At 41.2% G+C, this 12,721-nt stretch overlaps 1 protein-coding gene across 5 annotated transcripts in view; it reads left to right on the forward strand.

Moving 5' to 3' along the window:
- CACNA1B (calcium voltage-gated channel subunit alpha1 B) overlaps positions 1–12,721 on the forward strand; it is a 475,079-nt gene that overhangs the window by 305,951 nt on the left and 156,407 nt on the right. For all 5 annotated transcript variants that reach the window (XM_059715546.1, XM_059715542.1, XM_059715543.1 and 2 more), the window contains 4 exons: positions 351–463; positions 5,657–5,769; positions 10,163–10,294; positions 11,887–11,959. In XM_059715546.1, the coding sequence (XP_059571529.1) occupies positions 351–463; positions 5,657–5,769; positions 10,163–10,294; positions 11,887–11,959 (431 nt within the window). The remainder of the gene's footprint in view (positions 1–350; positions 464–5,656; positions 5,770–10,162; positions 10,295–11,886; positions 11,960–12,721) is intronic.

Genomic DNA, 12,721 nt, shown 5'->3' on the forward strand with positions numbered 1-12,721 from the left:
GTCTATTAAAAGATATCAGATTTACCCAAAGAAACTTGTCTGCTCATGGGTGCAATTAAAAATCTTTATGAACACCGTTAATCCAAAATCTCCTTCTCAAATTCCCTTTAAAGAGGTCGTTGCTATTTCTTACAGCAAACTTCCAACACTAGAACTTAAAATGCTTCCACATGTGCCATGCATGATGAGCATCCCATACACATGCAGAGAAACACTTACATGAAGCTATGCTAAATTAGTTTACTTCCCCTTTGCAGAGAAGACAGCCTTGTGCTGTGAGTAAGTGACAGTCTGTCTTAGCCTAGCTAAACCTCAGTAACTGATTCACAGCCTCTTTTGCTGGTTTCTAGATTTTGCAGAGTTTGTTTTCCTGGGTCTGTTCCTTACTGAGATGTCCTTGAAGATGTACGGACTGGGGCCAAGAAATTATTTCCACTCCTCATTCAACTGCTTTGACTTTGGGGTAAGCTGACATCAGCTTCACAGGCTAACTGTGAGTGTAAACTTTCTTTATTGAACAATGGGTGATTGATGGTGATGGTGGGAGGGCAAAGGTGAATCAGTTACTATTCTTTGACTGCCTTTTGTAAATCAGGTACAGCAATATACAATAAGAAAACTTACTAATCACAAAAGCATGTCTAAATAAACTTGCAGTAAGTATTTTCCTTTTAAGAAACCTGATAAGGAGAACTAGTTTCCTCTGTAAATTGTGTAGTAGAAGGTCACAGGGATATTCTCATCAGCAGTATCAGTAAGTGCTCTGGTTACTGTGAGATACTCTCTCCATTTAAAATGGAGGTTTTCTTTTTAAAATAATATTTCCCTTTTTTCTGTTCTCTACCATGCAATCAGACACCTGCCATTTAAGATAGTTGGTGGTGATTTTCAATTTTGAGTTCTCAGTGTTAAACACACAAACCCATAATCAGGCATCACTAATAAAAGTAGTAGGATTTGGGGGGGAGCTGCTGAGCATATGACAATGATTTAAAGATTGGTGCACTGCACCTGTAAAAATCAAGCCCTTGTTTCGGTGTCTAAATTATTTTGGATGGATTTTAATGCTTGTCTTTAACCACTACAATTTAAAAGTTTAGGAAATAAATACCCAATGATTGGGATAATTTGACTAGGGTTTTGAAATGATCATGTGGTATAGAAGGAGAGTCATGAATTTAGTCCCCCAGCAAAAAAATCATACATATTTAACAAAATCTACGGCAGTCTACACTGCTTGCAACGGCTACTGAAGTTTTGGGGGCAATTACTGAAGAATACTTCATGTTCTTTATGATGTTGGGGAATAGTTAGTTAATCATCTATGAAAGCAGTTTTTATTGTTTACTCCTCTTTATTTACAATTAAATGTAGGGCCTGATTTAGCACTGGCTGATCCTCACTGTATTTACACTAGTACAAAACTGTAGAAGTGCACTGACAAATCTAGCTCAGATTCCTCTCCCTCTGGTAATCTACTACTTCACCCCTGAAGCCAGTACAGGAAGATACAGTGATATCTGAATGAGTACATGGCTATGCAGGATGCAGTCATTGCTGTGCAACATGCCACAGTTGCTCAGAACTTATGATGACAGAGAATGTAACACTCAGATCCCTGTGTTTCAAAGCCAGAGGTCCTGTCCCCCTTCAGCTAAGGGGTAATCTTGGTTACATATGAACAGTATAAAATCCATGACCCATAGTTAAGCCATTTTGATTCCAGTAAAGACAAGTCTGTGCTGGCAACTTTTGCTTGTTAAGTTGGGCTAAGCTGGCTTCACAGGGGTTCACACAACTTCTGTCATCTTTAATGAGAATTGTGTACCTAAATCCAAACCCAAGATCTGTCTGCAGTATTTCCTGTCTTGTACACTAACTCTGAAACTCAAGGTGCAATTGCCATTCTCTCCACAATCATGGGCTAGGGACAGACATTATACATAAACCAGTTTAAGTGATCAAAAATTGGTTTAAACCTGTAATAGAACAGATGTTCAGGGCACATAAACCAGTTTGAAAAAGGCTGAAACTGGTTTGAGATAAACTGGTTTGACCCAAATCCATTAAGTCTGATACTACATTGAATGATTGAATGTAGTATCAGACTTAACAGATTTGGGTCAAACCAGTTTATGCGATGTCTTTGCCAGACCCCTCCCTAGTTTAAACCAGGCTCCCCCAGCATGCTTTCTGGCCTGGGTGAGGCTCTCTGCTCTCTGGCTGGAGCTTTGGCAGAGACTGCAGGTGTCTGCCTGGCTTCCCCCTGCTCCTCCCCTCCCCTCACAAATCCTTGCTAAGCAGGGATCCCCCATCCCCTTTGCCTTACACAGACACCTCTCAGCATTAGCAGAGCACATGCTGGCAATGGTCTGTGCTGTGGGAGACCATACAAAGGGAGACAGGACAGGCTTAGGGCTCTTTGGTGCTAATCAACACTCCTCCCCCAGCTCAACATTGTGGAAGGGAAGGGAGGGCTGCTCTAGCACCTCCTGGCCTCTAGCCTGAGCCACTGCAGGCATGTACCTACCTTTTGTCAGTCCAGGGGTGGATGTCTGTACAGTTACAAACCGATTCAGTCTAGGCAGGTTAGACTAACCTGCAAAGGTTGAATCAATTCAGGCTCAGCCTTTTTGAATGTCCGTCTCTACCGTCTGTCCCCAATAAGGGTGGGAGGAGATGACCTAGGGCATCTCATTTCTTTTTGTCAATTCTCCTGGGTGATGGTCTTTAGACTTGTGCACACTGATAATGGTTCCCTTTCCCCATTGACCGACCACGCTATTTTTCCACTGCTTTCAGAATCTCAGAATTGTGCTACTAGATCGCATTTTGCTTTTGGCAAGTGCACCCCCTCCCTGTCCCCCAAATTCATCCTCATAGCTGACATTACAACTTGGCATTCTTTGCAGGGAGACCAGGGATGTATTAGGTTAATGATTTGTTCCTAGAAGTTGTCTTTGTAGAACTAAATGAGGCACGGTCAGGGTCAGTCTGTGTGAAGCATCAGGTGTGTCATCACTCTCATGTGAAAAACGTTGCTCTGCAGGGGTTGTGATCCATTACCTTTCACTGCTTCTTCAAGGAAGAGGAAAATAAACCTTAGTCGAGCATAATATCTATTTTGGATTCTAGGTATCGTTCAGGATACACGGTGCTTAGGACTAGAGTTGCAGATACAGCTTCACAGTTTTGCAGCAGCAAACTGCAGCAGAAATGATTCGGGGTACAATATTGCATCTATAGTCACTAGCACACCTAATATAAAGGGTGCGATATTGCAGGATGCAGTCACTAGCACCCATAAGGTAAAGATATCTGTGCCCTCCCTTTGGAGCATAATTCAGGAAGGTTATCTAAACTAAAGACACCAGGTCCTTGTAAGTATAACTCTGAATCTGTAAGATAGAAGACCTGACAAAAAACCTGGTCAAGGACACACATTGTGGCTGAGATTTTTCAAAGACAGCTACAGAATATGACACCCAACTACCATTGAAAATAAATGGGAGTTAAACACCCAGCAACCTGACTCTTTTGGAAATCCTAGTTGGGGTGAGCTGTGCCAAGAAAATTAGTCAGATTTTTAAGACTTATAATTAGGCATTTAATTTCTTTGCTTCATTTTTGCCTTATATTCCATCCTAGTGAAAGGTGCTCTATTCACAAAAGAGGGACTGCTCCATAAGGTCAGGTTCCCTCATGATATCTGCTAGATTCCCCTTCACATATTTCATAAAACTCATTATTATTCACAATGCTGCATCCACAAGGAAGAGACCTTGTACCTGATCTTCAGGGACAGATGATTTAGGAATTTTATAATAAACACAGAACAAATCCACTGGGCCCATCTGCTTTCCTTCCTGCCTTACTCAGTGTAGCATTGGTAATAAGCTCTGCAGACTGTGAGTCCCCTAAGGGACAGGGGGCTGATCTTTTTCTAATTCTTCTTCTAAAGGAGAACCTACTGGGAGCCTATATCTAGCTGTGTGTCTTCCCCTCACCCACCTCGCCTCCCCAAATTAATTCAGTTTCTTCAGCCTCTTTGGAACAACACACAATTCTCTAGTTTGACAAACCATTGGGATGAAATAGTTCAAATGCAAAACAGAAAAGCAACAAAACAGAAAGACATCGGCCCCGTGAGGAATAGCCCCTGAGGGTCTTTTGTGGAATTATTCCCAAGAGGTCATTTTAATATGGCACACAAATTAACTATGAGTTTGAAACTCAGATCTGAGGGAAGTTATTTACTGATACAAAATGGATCCCTGAGACTGGTACATTATAAAGGAGCGGAGAGTTTCTTAAATCCTTTGATTAATTCTAATGGTAGCAAGTGGATGAGTGATTGGGTTTATACAAGAGGCAGACAAGGTTCCTTGGGTTTATACAATGCCCTTTTGTTTGCAAAACTTCTTGAACCAAGGAATTATTGGGTGGCATTTCCCTTTCCCTTTACCTAAACCAGTTTTAGCTTATCAGCTGAGTTTTGCTGAAAGGGAGCTGGAATTTTGTATCCAAATGGGGTGTCCAGACTGTTGACAATCTCATACCATTGCTCAGAATGTAGTACAGGTTTTTTGTCTGTTCATTATGGTTTTCCATAAAAATCCATGGATTTGGTATAACAACCCTCCCTCTTTCCCCCACAAAAAGAGAAAATGATAAGAAATGTCCATATTATCTTACCATCTAAGCAGTGACCAAATTACTTTTACCGGATTTACTTGAATATAAGATGACCCCCAATAATTAGCTTCTATATAAGGAAAATTTATAAATTTGTTATAATTTTTCAGGTGTAGAATCTAATTATTGGGGGTTTGCCTTGGATTAGTCCCCCTCCAACTGCTACAGCACAGAAAATCAATCGGGGCGGGGGGTAGCTCACTTATCCTCTGCACCACACCCTACAGTTCCTTCCCCCTTCCTCACTGTTACACCCTGCTCTCCCTAGGCACATGGAAGTGAGGTCCAAATATGAAAACACTGACCTTGAAATAAACAGACTTGTAGTAATTCATATATAAATAAATGATTACAGATACCCATAGACTTGGTTCATCTGGAACTCTTGCATTTTAACTTTCTGGAAACTGCTGCAAATTTTAGTACAGGTACTCCATAAACACACTTTTAAGCAGCACTTTTTTACTAACTTATATGCAGCACAAAATATACATTTTTAAAATGTTGTTTCCAAGGCCAAATCAGTTCTGAATTAAGTGCAATCCTTTACTGGCCTCTCAGCCTTCTAGAGCCTGCATAGTATGAGTTGTTATGACAGCCTCTGCTGAGCTGCTAGTCTGATCCGGGTGGGCTGCAGCTGAAATGGGGAGAGTCTTGGCTCAGCTTTTAATACGGTGGCCAGTGCACTAGAGCTGGATATTAGTGCTCCTGGAACAGTATAGCTATGGATTTTGCACCCTTTCAGGCTGGATTGTAAAATTACAAAGCTAAAGCTATTGTCTCTGAGAGTTTAGGGTTTTTCTTGCTAGTTCCTTGGGTATGCAAATTATATTGGCAGTCCCCATTAGAATCCCATCAGACTTCACAATCTATCCCTCTTTCAGTCCCCAGTCCCTGGGGAACCAATGCCGTGGCTGGTTGAGCAACTGTTTTTCCTTCTTAAAATGAATTATTCTTGCAGGTGATTGTGGGAAGTATTTTTGAAGTTATCTGGGCTGCAGTGAAGCCTGGTACCTCATTTGGCATCAGTGTATTGAGGGCTCTTCGACTGCTCAGGATTTTCAAAGTAACCAAGTAAGTGTGGGATTCCATTTACTCCCTTTGGATATTTAACGCAGTGTGAATATTCACATCATTACCTTATAAGCAGCAGTGTTCCCTGCTGGCCTTGCATACTTATAGAGTCATTCAGAATATTGGTCACTGTTGCTGTCCCAGGCTGCCTTGTTGCCAAACTGGAACAAAAGCAGCATGTCTGATGCAAGTCTTAACACTATCTGTGGCTAGCATACTAGGCCATCAGTGCTACAGCTGTGCAGGCCATGCTGACTAAGATACCCTGCTACTGTAGGATAAGATTAGGTTGCATTGATGCCATAGCAAAGACACTTGCGTTGCCTCTGCCTCGTAGGAATGTCCTGAGGTCCATAGTTTCCAAGTAAAACTTGGTGGCCAAAGCTTTCCACTTGTTCTTTCTTGTGTGTCCAATTAATGTGCATTGGAATGAACCACACACCTCTTGGGGAATGTATTAATCTATTTAGAGCAACATGTGCAGGCTGTTAAAATTGTTACTATAAAATTAATTGTTATAATTACTTCAAATATTTGGGTGGTCATGCTGGTTTGGTTTTTTTCATCAAATGAATTTACTCATCCCTTTCTTCTTTTTAATTATCTATTTGTTTTAGCAGGAGGAGAACATAGGGATTTACAAAGGGAAATCTAGTTTTTTTAACTTGGTCAGATTCTGAACTTGGATGCTTAAATTAGCCAACTGGCGCATATAAAATTACCACTGACGTACCCATATACTTCTCTGGCCATTCATGTGCACAGGTCTGATATCCTTTACGCCAGGGGTGGGCAAAATGTGGCCCGGGGGCTGGATGCGGCCCGCCAGGCCATTCTATCCAGCCCCCGGGGCCCCTAAAAATGTAGAAAATTAATATTTATCTGCCCTGAGATATCTGTCATGCAGCCCTCGATGACTTGCCAAAGCTCAGTACTCAGCCCTCTGCCCAAAATAATTGCCCACCCCTGCTTTAGGCCCTGTAGGATTAGCTGAATTAACATATATTGGTCACTTTGTGGAAACAGTTTTTAAATAAAAGTGTCTGATGAACTCCAAACTTTCATACATTGTCAGATGATCAAGAGATCAGGAAAAAAAAATTAAATTATAAGCAGACATGTCCAGAAGGTACCAAAACTTGTCTCATAGAAAGTGCTTAGTCAAACCAAAATTCTGATAGCCTGTAGGTGAATGATTCCACCTGTCTTAATAATTTTGTAGCAATTAATTACCAGCAATGAAGTTAGCCCAAGCCCACAAGAGTTTATAAACTTTTTTGGACTCCATGTAGTGCTTTCTTTTAAGAGTTTTAAAGCTATTTATAAGTTAAGATGATATTTCTACTATCTTTCACCAGCTTTGAACAATTGAATATTTCAGCTAAAGGTGTGATTTTACACAACAGAGAGAAGAATCATTTCACATATTGTCAGTAGAATCATTTCACATATTACCAGAAAGTCAGATACCCTGCTGTCTTGCAGCATACTGGCTGAAATCAATGTCAAAAATCCCACTAGCTTAACTGAAGCTAGGATCTCACTCAGTATCTTAAAAATTCCTGCCTAGGAGCATGGACCTGTCACTGTGTAGGTATTGGACCTCTTGGATTGGTTGACGTTTCGGGTGCACAGTCTGGTGTCTGACTGGCCATGTTGATGAGGAGGCACTTCCCAGGTCCAGCACAGCTGGCTACAGGATAGTTTAAAAAGTTAAAAGAGAAAGAGATACAAAGACTGCATTACTTCTATCCAGTTCTCATTACAGTTTCTCCAATGAAAGCAGCTTCACCCTGTGCAAATTCTTTCCTTTTTCTCTAGCTTTGACTGCAGACTTTCTCTGATGCATCCCACCCTTGGATTTTTGCCTCTCATTTGTTCAGCAGAAGGCAAAGGCATGCCATCCTGCTTTGAATAATTGGGGGTATTAAGCCTTTTGATTCAGAGGCCTATTCCTCCGCTTAGCACAAGCAAGGAAGATTGCAAAAGGCAGAGCAACATGATGGTTAGAAAGTTAAATTACAGCAGGCTGAAAAGGTCACAGCAGGATGGCACATCACTACAATGAGTGGGAATACAGCCGAAGAGGCATTGAAATTCAGAGAGAGGAAGATGAAAAAATAGCTCAACATAATTTCCTCCTTGTCATGACAGAACTGTAATGGTAACTGGCAACTGTAGAAATTTAACTCCTAGTTAGAGCCTGGGGGTCTATAATCAGCCATGGAGGGGTGCTGAAATAATTGATGTGTACTGAGGTGTTTCAGGATAATCTGGCACCTGTCCTATGTATTTGGTATCCAGTGAGGTTAACTGAGATATAGCAGCTTGGGCATTGACCGAGATTTGCTTGGTTCATGTTGGTGCAAAGAAGCTGTGGAAAGTCCCATGGAGTACTCCTGGACCACCTCTCTCCCTCATGTAAAACCAGTTCATCCCTTTTTACTATCAAAACCTGGCCAGGCTCAGTTTCAGCTGCTTGAGTTGTAGAGGCTCTGAGTCTATGAAGTTCTCCCAAAAACCCATGCTGCTGTCTGTGTGGGGCAACCCACTTCTTGGGGACACAGTGGGGATGGATGAAGCACAGATGCAGGTTCCTGTTGTGTGGACAGTTAATAGTGTGAATACTCAGCTCTATTTATGTTCACTTCTGTTCACCTTTGGCACTTTTGAGACTCGCACTGGTGCAACTCTCAGAGCCACATGATGGGACAGAAGGTGGTATTCTAGGAAAAGAGTGGGAAACCTGAAACTGAGAAAAGACATGGAAGAGCACGTGAAACAGAGTCATTATGAGCATTTATGGAAGCCAGCTTCCCCTGAGAAAGCTGCTCACAGGTGCTGAAGAAAGGGAGGAGATGAATCTATGGGCACCGTTTATCCTCACATACAAGCAGCTGCTCTGCAGTGAGGGCTTCACAGCCCAAGCCTACCCCAAACCCCAGCTGAAGGAGGTGCAGGACAGAATTGCTGGGCAGGTTGCCATAGATACTGGGCTCCATATGGTAGCTTTCAGGTCTAGATTAGGGAGGTGACAGAAGTAATTGGACAAAAAGAGTTGGGAGAGAGAGAGATCTGGAAAAAAAAATCCTGCCTAGGATCCTCTACTGATCAGAAAGCCTTTCACAGTCAGCATATAAAATGGCTCTAAATGACCATTTCGCATTGTCTGCCCTAACCGTGTTGTTTCTCAAGCCTGTCTGTCTAACAGGAGATTGTTAAAAGGAACTTGTGCTTTAATAGCTCTTTCTGCATTTTCTGATTCATTAGTTTTCCTAATATAAATGCTCCCTGCTTCTTCTCAGCAGGGCAATAAAACAAAGAGAAAGTGCCACTTCTGAGCACCCTCTCAGGACCTCCATTATTTAATGTGCCTCTCTGCTCTGTGTGTGTATGTGTGCATGCACGTGTACGCTCAGAGTTGTAAGGGATGGGAGCAGTGGTGGAGGGCTCAGCGGGGTAAGAACAGATTGAGCAGCAGTTTCTGGTCAGGTGGAACTTTACATGTGCAGGTCAGGTCTCAATCTAGGTAGTTTTCCTTCCTCCCCTTTGGCTTCTTGTCCAGACCGCACAGTTATGATGCAGTGAAGTTAATGCTCAGTCATGGGGTGCCTAAATAGGATGGGCAATCCCCCATAAATGCACATGCCATATGTGTAAATGCCTACTTCCAAAACCAGTTTAAGTGCTCTAATGTGGGATTTTGAGGCCTGTGACAATTGGGCTCAGTTCATTAAACAAACGAATGCAAGTTCATGTTTAAACTGTGTACAAAAGGACCTAATGGCTGGCTGACTGGCTGGGGGTTCAGGCTCTTATGGGAGTGAGCCATTCAATCCTGGCTTGTGTCTTAGAGAAATGCATTGTTTACAGTCACCTGATTCGTTCTCACCTTCACATCATAGACAAAACCCTTGTTCATGATATGCCTAGAAGTTGAAATGCATAGTACAGGACATGACAATACATGGAGGTATATGTTATATAGAACAAATTAAGGGAGGTAACCTCCAAAAATTCTGTTTTAGAGGATTTAAAGCAGGATTGGACAAAGTGCTGGGGAATTTGCTGTTTGTCGCAGTTCTCCAGTGGACGGCATACACTCAAGGTGACCGGTTAGGTGTTTTCAGTCACTGGCTTCTTGGATTCTGTACATGATTATGTTGTGGCATAGAATCAAATGGGCTGTAGTATGCCATTTGCTGGCATCATACCAGTTGGAGAGTTTGATCCAGATGAGTTTAAGGCTTTCTAATTTAGACTGTCTCCCACTGCAAATCCATCATCACTGTTCATCACTTCTTTGTATAGGGGATAAATTACCTTAATCTTTCCAGGGGAAGATGCCTCACTCAGTAACACCGTTTGTTTTTTGCTTTGATTTACAATGTAGATATTGGAACTCCCTGAGAAACCTGGTGGTGTCCTTGCTGAACTCCATGAAATCCATCATCAGTTTGCTCTTCCTGCTCTTCCTGTTCATCGTGGTGTTTGCTTTGCTGGGGATGCAGCTCTTTGGAGGACAGTAAGTTAAGCAATTACTCCTTTAACAATCATTGAATAGCATACCTAATGGTAAAGCACTGGCCCTTGGCAAAAGGCCCAGGAGGGACAAAATGGCTCTGAGTATTTGTAATGGGATACAGAATCTTTTGAATCTAGATTGATTTTGTCTGTTCTCTGCCCTACAAGAAATGAGTTGCCAGTTTCGGTCTCCTAAATGAACAGCAGTGCAGGCAGAAGTTTATTGAAGATGCTACATTTCAAAACGTCTTCATCTGAACCCTCATGCGATAAGGGTTCAGATTTTTGCAGGATCGGGCCCTTTTTAAAGAGCTTTGTAGCCATGCACTTCTGTTTGGTCATGGCTGTAGAGTTCTTTCAGTGGCCAGATCAAGAGAAAACTGTCACTTCTGTCTGCACCCCAAGTGTTCACAGTACAAAAGGAACCACCAGAATGGGTCAAGATAGGTGAACTACTCACTGATAAGTTCTCCTTTATGAAGTAAATGTTTAGGCTGAATAATAAAATGGTGTGGGAAAACTTGCATTGCTGCTGACAGGGTTGTATGTAGTTTATGGATAGATGGAGGACTTCACACGCTCAAGGGCTGTTGACTTAGCATCTTGAAATAGGAATGCATTCGTTTTCCTTTTTTTTTTTAAGAAAAAAGAAAGTATAATGAGCATTACGTTAACTTTACCAAGTAATTGCATTTGGGTCTTATGCAATGTAGACCTCCTGGATAGTGCACTGGATTGGAACTTGGGAGATCTGGGTTCTTGCCCAGATTTTACCAGTGACTTCCAGGCTGACCTTGAGCAAATCACTTTGCCACTCTGTATCCACCTGTAAAATGGAATTAAGGATACTTAACTCTCTTTTAAGAAGCTTTTGAATAGAAACTTCTATAGTATTAATCTTGTTTCTGGGTACCACAGTCCAGTAAGTATTGTGGCATTGTTCCATAATCTGGAGGCAAGGACATAGTACCAACTTCTCCTCTGAGGAGCCAGAGAATTCTTTCAGTGATGACTAAAGCTAAATCATTTTTCTCATGTGGAATTTTTGCATGCTGAAAAATAGGGTTTTCTCAAACCTGAATGTTTTAATTGGGAAAATATAATTTTTTTATGAAAAAATTCCTTTCTCCGTGAAGAAATGTAAAAAAAAAATCAGTTTCAAACAGAACTTTTGAAACTAAGGACACTTCTTATTCCATTTCAATGTAAACTATCATTTAATGAACCCCTCCCCCCCTAAAATAACAGTTATGTTGAAATGTTGGTTCAGAACTTTATCTGGAATTTTGACATTTCACATTTGAAACTTTCTGGCCTTTTTTGTGCCACGAATTTTACAGTATTTTCCCATTTTCATTTGAAATGGAAACTAATTTCAAAAGGCCAACATTTCTGTGGCACAAACATATCTGTTCATTCAAGAGCTGTACTAAATATATAACAAGTGGAATATTAACATCCTTTTGAATCTGACTACATTATTACTGCCATGTAAAACAAATATTGTCTTTTACTAAGGGTTTAGAATATTATGAGAGCATAAAAATGTATTAACCGTGCCTTTATTTTTACTTATTTTGTGCTACTCCTTAGGTTTAATTTTCAAGATGAAACACCTACCACAAACTTTGATACTTTTCCTGCTGCCATCCTCACTGTGTTTCAGGTAAAGCTGCCTCTTTTATTGTGTATGCACTTGAAGGACACCTTCCTGAAATCTTTGTCTGTTCCATTAAAACAGAGATGTCTCATTAAGGTATTTGGAATAGGAAGGTGGGAACTAAGTTTTGTTTGCCCATAGTCTGCTGTTCCTTAGAGAAGAATATCTATCCGTTGGATAATATATTGTTACCAGTAAAATTACCCATTAATCTAATGTTGAGGAATTTAGAATGTGGGTATCAAGAATTCTTTTACTGTAAAAATCTATGTAAACCAGCAACTCTATTGAATGTTCAAAGGACCATTTAAGGCCTTTTGGCATTCTTCTCACGGCCACTATGCCATAGTAACACGGGTCGCTTGTGACACCCTGCCCTGCATCTATTTATTGTAGCACAAAGGATCAACTGAACATGTAAGACCTACTTCCGCTTCCTCTGGCATTTACTGACATTTAATGAAGAAAGTAACCTAAGTTTGGCCCAAGGCAATGAAGAAATAATGTAGCATTTTGCACTATAATGTTTGCAGGATAAGAGAGTGCCACATAAGAATTAAAATCAATGGGGGGGCAAGGAAAGAGTCATCAGCTTTAGGCAACACAATGTGATGGTATGAGAGAACAGCAGTCCTGGGAGATTTGTAACTTAGATTTTAAAGGCCTGATTCTGCCACTCATTGACAACACCGCATCACTATAACAAGCACTACCCGAGCCTAGCTTTAGAGCCTGATCCCAGCACATTTTCTGTTCTTTCATACAAGG

The sequence above is a fragment of the Alligator mississippiensis genome, chromosome 12 (assembly GCF_030867095.1).
Source record: "Alligator mississippiensis isolate rAllMis1 chromosome 12, rAllMis1, whole genome shotgun sequence".
Taxonomy (NCBI): domain Eukaryota; kingdom Metazoa; phylum Chordata; order Crocodylia; family Alligatoridae; genus Alligator; species Alligator mississippiensis.